The sequence below is a fragment of the Mauremys mutica genome, unplaced genomic scaffold (genome assembly GCF_020497125.1).
Source record: "Mauremys mutica isolate MM-2020 ecotype Southern unplaced genomic scaffold, ASM2049712v1 Super-Scaffold_409, whole genome shotgun sequence".
NCBI lineage: Eukaryota > Metazoa > Chordata > Testudines > Geoemydidae > Mauremys > Mauremys mutica.
This window is the reverse complement of record NW_025423359.1, coordinates 190028-202127: the sequence shown is the minus strand read 5'-3', so window position 1 is coordinate 202127 and position 12100 is coordinate 190028. Positions and strand designations below refer to the sequence as shown.

The 12100-nt window shown below is 37.0% G+C and overlaps 1 protein-coding gene across 1 annotated transcript in view; it reads left to right on the top strand.

The window, feature by feature from the left end:
• LOC123361629 (protein lin-9 homolog) overlaps nucleotides 1–11114 on the top strand; it is a 42251-nt gene extending 31137 nt beyond the window's left edge. The window contains exons 5-9 of the mRNA XM_045001667.1: nucleotides 4983–5063; nucleotides 7732–7857; nucleotides 8185–8367; nucleotides 8558–8655; nucleotides 10938–11114. Coding sequence (XP_044857602.1) covers nucleotides 4983–5063; nucleotides 7732–7857; nucleotides 8185–8367; nucleotides 8558–8655; nucleotides 10938–11043 — 594 coding nt within the window. The 3' untranslated portion in view covers nucleotides 11044–11114. The remainder of the gene's footprint in view (nucleotides 1–4982; nucleotides 5064–7731; nucleotides 7858–8184; nucleotides 8368–8557; nucleotides 8656–10937) is intronic.
• The last annotated feature ends 986 nt before the right edge of the window (nucleotides 11115–12100 follow it).

Sequence of the window (12100 nt, the reverse complement as noted above, 5' to 3'; positions counted from 1 at the left end):
GCACAGTAAAAAGTTAATTTTGTAGTTGCTGGAGAAAACAGCAGCTGAATTTTCTAAAGATGTTATAGAGAAAAGTTTTTGGGTGTTTTTGAAATGTTTGTAAATAAATTTAGGCAAAGAAATTGGTTTGCAATTATTTGGCTATAAACAATTTTGTTGCATTAGCTGAAGAATGTATATAGTGCTATGTAATTGAAATTGTATTAGGCTTAAGGGCATATAAGTGGTGATGTGTTTTTTTTTAGTGTTTAAAAGCAGAAGTTAAAAGTAAGAAATTTTAAGCTGTGAATAGCTTTGAATCCAGAAGTAAGCCAGGCAGCAACTGTATTAATGTAAATGATTTAACTGATGAAGTAATTCCCCTGTTTTGCCTGAAGTTAATAAGGGTATTTGTATATTTTACGTAATGATTGATTGCCCAGTAGGGGTAGATTTGTTTTTGTTTTTTAGATATTAAAGAAAATTGATGCTAGCTGCATAGCATTTAATGTACCATGCATTTACTAATAGAGTAAAATTTGTGTTTTGTGTTTTATGGTTTGTCTTGTGGTGTTTGTTTTCTGGCCAGAATTGTTGTTGTGTTATTTTTAATGGAGATTTAAAATGTGCTTATATGGTGTGTTTTTCTCTATCCCCCCCCCCCAGTGTCAGTTTGATCACCTGACATATGAGGGATGAATTGGTAATAGAAATTTGTCACAGTTTGGTGAGCAATAGAGAATGGGGGAACCCTGCAGAATTTACACCATCTATCTGTTTTACCCTTGTTATTTTATGTTTGTTTTGTTTGGTGCTGTTGGTGTTATATGTTAAGAATTGCATGGTTATAGGTGAGTCCTATAGAATAAGGAAATACTGTTTTGTTTTGTTTTGTTTTGTTTAACCGGTTACTGTTGTTTTTTTGCTCTGTTTATTTGGGCGTTAGGTGTAATGCTGGTGCTTGTATTGCTAGATTAGCTTAAGGTTATGCTGCTGTTGTTGTACTGGAGCGCTTGAGAAAATGAGGGGAGGAATGTAGGAGGCTAGGGAACCACGGAAGATATTGTTACGGTTTATTTAGGCAGCTGGTATTTTTATTTGCCTTTTAGTTTTGGCTTGTAATAGATTGTAGTAATGTGATGCTATGAGCTGGGAATGTATTGCTAATGCCTTCCCCTTTTTTTTTTGATTTTGAGAAAAGGGGGGAGATGTGGGAATGTATTGCTAACTTGGCAGATGGTAGTGTGGGAAGCTGAGGTGTTTAGGCTTCAAGGACGGGCTAATTAGGCTGTGAGCTGTGTAGTGAGATGCTGGCCTTGGCTGGTTCTCACTGCTAGTAGGCCGTAAACAGGATAATAAATTAGAAGGTTGTACAGGATGACAATTATCCAATGAAGTTATAGCTGTGCCTGTGTGTATTTTATTAACCAATTAGCAATTGCTTGATTGCTTGTCATAATTGTATATAAGAAGTATGCTGGAGAGAAATAAATGACTCTGCTACCAATCACATTGATTGTTGGGCTCTGTCCATGCCCGCATGCAACGCAACATTCCTCAACCTAACCAGGCTGATGATAACAAAGTCAGACAGCCCCCAAACATCCGCCAGGGCCTGCCTACAACTCCTTAGGCATATGGCTGCTACAATTTATGTAGTCAAACATGCCAGACTGCATATGAGATGCCTACAGGTCTGGCTCCGCACCTGCTATATATCACACAAGCATTCCCTCTACAAACGGCTCACTATGCCCTGCAGAGTGAAGGACTCCCTCAAGTGTTGGATGCAACTGCAAAACATCTGCTCGGGGTCCCATTTCAGCAAAAAGCTCCCACTATAACAATCACCACAAATGCCTCCCTCATGGGATGGGGAGCCCATCTGGACAACACCACCATCCAGGACACTGGACCCCAGCAGAAACCAACCTACAGATAAACATTCTAGAGCGCCAAGCAGTTAGAAAAGTATGCAAACACTTCCTTCACCTTATCCACAACAATACCATCAAAGTCCTCATGGACAACACAACTTGCATGTTTTATATAAACGGACAGGGCGAAGCTCGATCATACCCTCTCTGCATTGAGGCACTACTCCTTTGGCAATGGTGCATATCCAACAAGATAGACATTTCTGCAGCTTACCTGCCAGGACTTCAGAACACCACAGCAGACCATCTGAGCAGACACTTCACAAACCCATGAGTGGGAGATATACTCAAGGGTTGGGTAGTCTTCAACCAGCGGGGATTCCCTACTGTTGATTTATTCGCAACAACTCACAATACAAAATTGCTCCCGAGCGGGGCTCAGACACCACTCACTGGGCGATGCCCTCTTCACAAAATGGGAAGCACCACTAATGTACGTGTCCCTCCCCTCCAACCCCCCCGATTCCTCTACTGAGCTGGGTTTTACACAAAATCAGACAGGACAAGGCCAGACTCATGGCCCAGACAGATGTGGTTCCCATACTTAATACAGATGGCAGTGAAACTTTCTCGAACCCTTCTCAATTTCCTCACCTCCTGACACAGAATGGCAGCCGTGTCATTCACCCCAACCTAGTAGTTCTCTGCCTCAAGGCCTGGTTATCCCATGGCAACAGGGCTGGATCAGGCTTACTCTGAAGAGGTTAAAGACATTCTCTTGAAAAGTCACAAACCAAGCACAGGCAAAACATATGCTTTTGGGTACATTTCTGCACCTGGTGCAAGGCTCACCATATGTTTCCTTATTCTGCCCCTCTACCCAGAGTCCTGAACTATATATTATGCTTTAAAAAGGCAGGCCTCTCCAATAGCTCCATAAAGGTACACTTAGGAGTGATCACCTCACTACATGATAAGGTAGATGGAACCACGATCTTTGCTCATCCAACAACTAAACAATTCTTAAAGGGCATGACCAACATCTACCCTCTCTTAAAACACCCTACTCTTATATGGGACCATAACCTTATGCTGTATACCCTCATGGGCAACCCCTTGTGATTTGCTCATTGCTACATCTATCAATGAAGGTCTCCTTCCTTATCACAATCATTTCTGCAAGAAGAGTAGGGGAGCTAGGGGCCCTAATGGCACACCTGCTGTATACCACATTCACGCTGATCCTCTGGGCTAGAGAAGGAACTAGGGGTTGTGGTTGGCTGTGCATGCAAGGTAGCCACTCAGAGTGGTGGGAGATGGCTGCCTTGTATGCACAGCCAACTGGAGCACTGCTACTACAAATCTCCGATTATAAGCACAGGGTGCCAAGACACCTGAAGTGGAGCACCCAAAGGGACAGCAATCTCGAAGAACCTCAGTTACTGCACAGGGTGAGTAACCTTCTCTTTTATTATGGACAAAGTTATGCATATTAGAGAAATGATAGCTCCAAAAGGAATTTGCTATAATATCAGTTGACCATCTCGTGTACATTAATATTTACATCCAATCTAAATGGAATACTGACGGAAATCCTGACAATATTTTATCCTCACATACAAGATTAAATGTTTCTGGGGATCCTGGATTCAATTTTAAATCTATTACATTTCAGTTCAAAACTGATGGATGGGATTCCCTTTGCACAGGGTCCCAGTTTGTCAGCAGTGTTAAAACCTAGTTTTCCAAATGATTAGCAGTATCCTTCTTTTTTTGAGGAAGAGTTAAAAATTATGATATAATAAAAACAGAATGTAGACAGAAATTACTTTTTTTTTAAACTGTGCTCCTGCATGTCCAGTAGAGGGAGCATGTTAACTAACATAGTATTTTCCCAGAACTGCATGTTTTCCTCACTGGTATAAATTAAATACAAGGAAACAAATCTAAATTCTAGTTTAAAGGGGTGAGAGAGGGGAGGATATGTAAAACAAATAGGAAAATACAAAATTGGTAGGAAAAAAATGGATATTTTTCGAACTTCTCAGACGATATTGCAGGCAATATAGAGTAAAATATTTAAACACTAAAAGTACTTCGGTGTCGCTATAAATGTTCTGTATTAACTGAAATTCAAATATAAATTGCTAACTCAAAGAAACATACACTAATTCAGCCTGTTCCTTTGTTCCTTTCCTTAATTTCAGTGGTAGTTCTGCCTACATGAAGAGGACTACAAGATTAGGAACTGAAAGTAACTAGTAAACTGTTTAGTACTAACTTTCATTTAGTCCTCAATTATAATATATCACTGAGAAAAAGCTGGGATACCTTGTTCCCAACTGCACTGAATTCCAGTATAGGTACCTTCATTATACAGGAGGAAATTTTATCCCTATTGAAATCAATGGCGTAATTCCTGTTGACTGCAGTGGCACTAGGATTACGCTCATGGGTCCCAGCTGCAATCCACACTTCTAATAGTTAGATGCATGTTGGAAAAAATCTAGCAGCCCCTTCTGTGGGCACATTACACCCCAAATGCAACAGATACAGAGCACTTCTGTTTTAAAGGAAAAGTCCAAGAAGTGGAAAACCTCCAGAGCCCTCTTGTTTGCTGCAAACCCATGTTGTGTTTCAGCTCTTGTTGCAGGAATGCACACAATGGGTTTGTGACCAGTCTGGGACATGACAAGTGAGTCTATCAACAGGGTGAAAACCTTATGGGGAAGGTGATGGCAAAACAGCTAATCTCTACTGTAGCCCATGCTAATCACATCCACAGCCTTGCTGTGCAAAAGTCCTATGTTATATCTTCATGCTGTAGGGAGGGAAGAGTTCTGTTCCCTTCATCCTCAAAATATGTCCACAAATCCTATTTACTCAGTCTTTGTGTAGGGAATTTCAACCATTGTGCTTTGGCTTCATTCTGGTAAGGTTCCCTGAAAGTACTGTTTATAATTTCCGTGGAAAAAAATTAATTTATATATCTTAATTTGTAGTCAGTCTGAGAAATATCTTTACACTTTTAGCAAAAGGTGTCTGATATTTTTCAATAATTTTATCATTAATTTTAAAACTGTTTAAAGATGTTTGTCCTAAAAAAATTCCTCTCTTTGTCTATAGACCAGGTTATCAAAAATCCTTATGATTAAGAAGGAGCACATCAAGCAGTTAAGGGAGATGAACACAGAAGCAGAAAAGCTGGTAAAAACATGTTATTTTTTCAGTTCTTGAATGGGTTTTGATATCCTGTTTTATAGGTATCTGCTACAATGAAAAATAATCTTCATACAAACAGAGACAATAGTACTAAAAATCAGTGAGCCACAGGTCTGGGATCTATTCCTGCCTGGGATATGACTTTATGCAAATCACTATGGTCAAAATTTTCAAAATGTGTTTATCTTTAAATACAACTTCCTGAGCTTACAGAGGCTGCCTAACTCCCATATAAGCTTTAACCTAGTGGTCAGGGTACTGGCATGATATGAGAGACCACTGGCTTAGGTCACCCCACTGCCTGACGAAGAGATTTGAACAACTATCTACAACCTCTCAGGGGAGTGTTCTAACCACTGGACTGTGGGATATCCTGATGTGGGGCTATCTCATTCTTGCCTGTTGAAATTGTTTCATCTTAGCTAAATAATTAGATATTGACTGGGACAGAGAGCAAGTGAGAATGGTTCTGTAGTCCAATGGTTAGGGCACTTGGCCGAACGGTGGCAGATCCCTGTTCAGATCCCTTCTCCTCATGAAGCAGAATGTGGACTTGAACTAGTGCTCTCTTACATTCTAGGTGAATACCTTACGTTTCCCTATAGGTTATATGGGAAGGCCTCCTTCAGCTGTTTTGTGTAAATCTAAGCAGCCTCTGAGCACGCCTTCCAGATCAGGCCCAGCATCTGAGGTACGCAGAGGGCTGAGGTTACACCATTCTCATAAGCATCTCTCATTTGCTAGCTTAGGCAGCTCCCCACCTAGTATGCAGGCTTTTGTAAACCACTTTCTAGGCCACCTATCACTCCAGTTGCATTGTGTAGGGAGCCTAGACACCTAATTCAGGCTTTGGTGATCACAGTGATTAGCTAGGTGCCTAAAAGTTACAATGCTGAGCACTGCAGTGCTTAATGCCAAAGTCCCTTTGGGGACCCAGACCTAAGTGCTTAAAATTTTGCACAAAGCATTTAAGGTTTTTAATATGGATAAAAGATTTCTTCTCTCTGCCCCCTTCCTGCCCCATGGCCACCTGTGGGCACAAGTACGCTCACTCTCTCTCCATTCTCTGCTTCCCCATTCCTGTGTCCACCGTCCCCTTCTCCTACCCCACACCCACATCCCATTCTTCGATGCTGGCATTATTATTTCACTCTCCTGTGCATTAACTGTGCTTTCTCTTAATTTTTTTAAAGAAAATTGTTTCTGCTGTACAGTTTAATCATTAAAATCTATGCAGCTATAGCAAAAAGGATTAAAATAAATTACATATAAAGTTTGTCACTATTTTTAAATCTAATGCTGAAAAATATACCGCTTTTTAAAGTTTGTTTTAAAAATTTAACTAAAAGCCTGACACTTATACAAAAATAAACTATAAAAGCCTTCTTTCATTACAAGAAGGTGACTGCCTTAAAATATGAACATAACTTAAATACTAAATCACAAATTAAACTTAATGAGGACAGAAGAAATGAGAGGCATCAGAAGGAAAATGAAGAATATTGGGACAAACAAAGAAGCAGCAGGAGGGAAGGGGAGCAAGGATATATATTCAATTTGATATATTTAGGTCTGTTTAGCCTAGATAGGGATATGAGATATTTTGAATCTCCTCTGTTATTCATTACTTTGTAAATAAGCCTCTTATACAGTAACTTTTGTGAAGGTTCATGGCTATTCTGATAAAACTAAAGGAGGTGATACCTTTCCAGTGGGCTACGTTCTTAGCCTGTCTTCAGTCAGTTTCTGCCTTTAAAATATATTTCATTTAATCAAAAATCTTTTCTCAAACACTTGCCACTCTTGAACATGACCAAAATAATATACAGATTTAAATACTTTTGTGAATTCTTTAAAGACTTTATCAATTAGCTAATTTTGATATAATAATTTTTGGTTAAAGTGAAACAGAATGACATGGTGGGTTTTGGTTAAAGGGGAATCCTTTTGTACCATGTTATAAGTTAGTGACCAGTTTAATATATAGTAAGTGGAACTGCTTAACCAAACTCAAAGCAGGTCCTAAATGAGTACATTAGTGTCTGGCAATAATACTAGTTTCTAAATGACACAATGCAAAGGGTTCCTTAACAGGGGTTACTAATACACACAATTGTACATTCTTAGTTTCATTGTTTTGAAGGGAACAGTTAGTTGTATCTGCCACAGTTATCTAAACAATACATAAGCCACTTAAATCAATTTAGCTAAGTACATTAATGGTTTTCAACCTGTGGTCTGCAGACCATTAGGTGTCCACAGACTATGTCTAAGAGGTCCACAAAAAGTTACTGTTACCATAGAACAGTAATTTTCAACGTGTGGTCTGCAGACCCTTGGGGGTCTTCAGACTATGCCTAACATCTCCAAAGGGGTCCATACCTCCAATTGAAACTTTTTTAGGGGTCCGTGAATGAAAGAAGGTTGAAAACCACTGAGCTAAGTTATTTGTATTTTGGAGAAATAGTAGAACAAATGTGGGTGAAAAGGATTGGTGTATAAATTCTTCTACTTAAAATTTCACAAGAAGGACAAGATAAAGGTGATAGTCATTTAAGGGAAGCATCTAGACAGTAAAGTGCAACTTTAGTAAATACAGATGTATAGTGTTTGTGATTTATAAACTTCATATGCTTTATTGTCTTCTCCACAGAAATCCTATTCTATGCCAATCAGTATTGAGTTTCAGAGAAGATATGCAACTATTGTTCTAGATCTAGAACAACTGAATAAGGATCTAAACAAAGTTTTGCATAAGGTTCAACAGTACTGTTATGAGGTAATATGTTGCTAACCTCTTAGTTTATTTGTGTTGTGTTTAACATATAAATAAGTCAATTGAAATGTCATATATAGAAAAAGACCATTTAGAGACAAATGCCAAATTTTAAGTAACTGGGGTCGTATATGCTTTCACCTCTTTCTTTCCGAATATCAGTAACTCTCACTGATTACAGTGGACAGTTTTGGTTAAAAGTATGAGGGCCTGGTTATTTCTGCAGGCTCTTCATTTATGAAACTCCCTTTAAAGTTGATTTACCAGTTCACACACACAACAGCTGTAGAATCAGACCCTGAATCTTTACTTCTAATTATATCTGTGTAGCTTGCTCCAGACCAAGGCCTCCAGCCTGCAGACCAGCCAACAGATCTGAGGCGCCGATGTGAAGAAGAAGCTCAGGAGATAGTTAGACAAGCAAATGCATCAACAACAGGACATCTTTGTGTGGAAAATGAAAACCTGACAGATCTGATCTCTAGACTTACAGCAATATTACTGCAGATTAAGGTAAATTGTTTACTAAAAATTTCTAATGTTTCCTCTCAAATAATAAAAATTTAAAGCCTTGGGAACCCATAGGCATCAGTCAAATTTCTCTCTTGAACTAAGTCAAAACATGAATTGTATTTGAGAGAAATTACAATTATGTAGTAGAATTGTAGATTAAATTCTAAATTTGTTTCTTAATTTTCTCTAGTGTCTAGCAGAAGGAGGTGACCTGAATTCCTTTGAATTTAAATCACTAACAGATTCATTAAATGACATCAAGAATTCAATAGATTCTTCTAATATCAGGTATTAACTTTTAATAATGATACATAATTTTTTTCCTACATGCATCTTTCATGAGTAGCTATTCTTAACACACTTCAGAGGTTAAATGTTTCTGTATTTATATAATTGAGTCTAATTCTGCAGTTCTTATAAGAATAGTCCTATTGAAAAAGGCTACCTAACTTCTCTAGATATGAAAAGAATATTAAAAATTTATTTAAATCAATCCAGTATAAACTAGAATCTCCTTTGCCATTCAGTCTTTCAAAATGTATGTTTAATTAGGACAAGTAATTATTGATGTATGTAATTGTTTTTAAAGAAGATTTAAATTAGGGCTGTCAAGCGATTAAAAAAAGTAATATGATAATCTCACTGTTAATAATAGAATACCATTTAAATATTTGTGGATGTTTTCTACATTTTCAAATATATTGATTTCAATTACAACACGGAATACAAAGTATACAGTGCTCACTTTACATTTATTTTTATTACAAATATTTGCACTGTAAAAAACAAAAGAAATAATATATTTCAATTCATCTAATACAAGTACTGTAGTGCAATCTCTTTATCATGAAAGTTGAACTTACAAATGTTGAATTATGTACAAAAAATAACTGCATTCAAAAATAAAACAATGTAAAACGTTAGAATCTACAAGTCCACTCAGTCCTACTTCAGCCAATCACTCAGAAAAACAAGTTTGATTACAATTTGCAGGAGATAATGCTGCCCACGTCGTGTCTACAGTGTCACCTGAAAGTGAGAATAGGCGTTCTCATGGTACTACTGTAGCCAGCATTGCAAGATATTTACGTGCCAGATGCACTAAAGATTCATATGTCCCTTCATGCTTCAACCACCATTATAGAATATATGTGTCCATACTGGCGACGGGTTCTGCTTGATAACGATCCAAAGCAGATCTGACTGATGCATGTTCATTTTCATCATCTGAGTCAGATGCCACCAGCAGAAGGTTGATTTTCTTTTTTATTGTTTCGAGTTCTGTAGTTTCCGCATTGGAGTGTTGCTCTTTTAAGACATCTGAAAGGATTCTCCACACCTCATCCCTCTTAGATTTTGGAAGGCACTTCAGATTCTTAAACCTTGGGTCAAGTGCTGTATCTGTTCTTAGAAGTCTCACATTGGTACCTTCTTTGCATTTTGTCAAAACTGGTGGGTCATCATTCGAGACTGCTATAACATGAAATATATGGCAGAATGCAGATAAAACAGAAGACATACAATTTTCCCCCAAGGAGTTCAATCACAAATTTAATTAAGGCATTATTTTTTTAACAAGCATCATCAGCATAGAAGCATGTCCTCTAGAATGGTGGCTGAAGCATGAAGGGGCATATGAATGTTGAGCATATATGGTATGTAAATACTTTGCAACGCCAGCTACAAAAGTGCCATGCAAACGCCTGTTCTCACTTTCAGGTGATATTGTAAATAAAAAGCAGTCAGCAGTATCTCCCATAAATGTAAGCAAACTTGTTTGTCTTACCAATTGACTGAACAAGAAATAGGACAGAATGGACTTGTAGGCTCTAAAGTTTTTTACATTGTTTTGGTTTTGAGTGCAGTTATGTATCCAAAAAAATCTACATTTGTAAGTAACACTTTCATGACAAAGAGATTGCACTAAAGTACTTATCTGAGGTGAACTGAAAAATACTTCTTTTTATCATTTTTACAGTGCAAATATTTGTAATCAAAATAATAATATAAAGTGAGTACTGTGCACTTTGTATTCTGTGTTGTAATAGAAATCAATATATCTGAAAATGTAGAAAAACATCCAAAAATACTTAATAAATTTCAATTGGTATTCTATTGTTTAACAGTGCGATTAATCGACAGCCCTAATATAATTTTTCTTTTAATATTTAAAACTTTTTTCCACTAGTAAATGTATTCTAAATTCTCTAAAGCATAGAACACAGTACAGTGGTGGCATCCTTTATTATAGTAGTTCTTTCTCCTTTGGAAAACCTGCACTCTTAACTAAACTTCACTATAAGCAGAATTACAAATCACACATTGCAGTGGATTTACATAATTTGAGGCTTTCCTTCTTTATACTTCATCATCAGAAACCACTGTATTCATATATTTCCATGAACTCAATCATACAAAACCTGTACACTGGCCTTTCTAAACTTTTACTACTTCCTATTTCATACCTTGGCTTGAAGACAGTTGGTGTTCATTATAGTCATGTTCAGGTGTGATAAATTAATAAATTGAGTCTTAAAATGTGAGATTTAACCATTCTTTCTTTTCTTTAGTTGTTTTCAGAATAATGTTGAGATCCATGTTGCACACATTCAGAGTGGCCTGAGCCAGATGGGAAATTTATATGCCTTTGCAGCCAATAACACCAACAGAGACTGAAAAAGCTGTCTATTTCAAGTGTATAGCATGTAATTCTGTGAAATCCTCTTCCTTTACATAGGCTTCACCAAATACCCCAAATTGGGGAAGATAAGGGAAAAGAAAACACCTAAAAAGGCCATTTTAGGTAAACTGTACTGCTTCTTAAGAAACCAGCATTACTGGCCTGCGTACATTAGATTTTGCCATTTGTTATATACATACAATAGTTTTACTAAGAGCTAACTTCTATTAGTAACTACATTTTTTATCTTAAACTGAAAGTATATGCATATGCTTTCATACAATTTCAACTAAGAATATATCAACTTTATTTTTTAAAGTTTGGGTAAATTCTGCCCAGCTCATTCAGATGACTTTACTGATGTGTTGAAGACAGTGAAGAGGAAATGGTACAAATCAGTGGCTGTCTGGCAGTCCTTTGTTCTTGAAAGCTACAGTTTTAGTACCTGTGAGTCACCATCTCAGACTTTAGTCTACAGTGTGGTGAAGCAGTATGTGTATTCCTGACCTTACGAAACAGCAGCAGAATATGGACAGAAAATAAATGAGAGTGAATAGATATTGTACACTTGGATACTGGCTGCTCTATAAATCAGTTAATATCTTTTTTGAATGTTTAATTTATCATAACTTATATAAGGAGTCTAATGAAGGAATAGAAAAACATAACTGCTAAATTCCCAGGAACATATGTGCTATGGCTTTTTCCCTCCATACAGGGCAAAAGGTCCTGTAATTGATATTTTATACAAATGACTGATAACATATTGGTTTTCCATTTTTTGTTTGCACAACTTTCAACTTAGATAACTGGTTATTCAACAATACCCAACATATATAAATAAAAAGATTTTGATAACAAATGAGATAACCAGTGTTGTGAACTGTTTTTAAAAAATGCCTCCAAGTGTATTCTGGAATGTTAATCTTGTAAAAAGTGGTTATTGGATTGTTTGTTTAATAGTCTTGTAAAGCTTCAGTGTAATAAATTGTTTCCAGATTTGAATTTTCAGAGATGGCTGTAGAGATGTTTTGATTCTTTTGGATGCCTCAT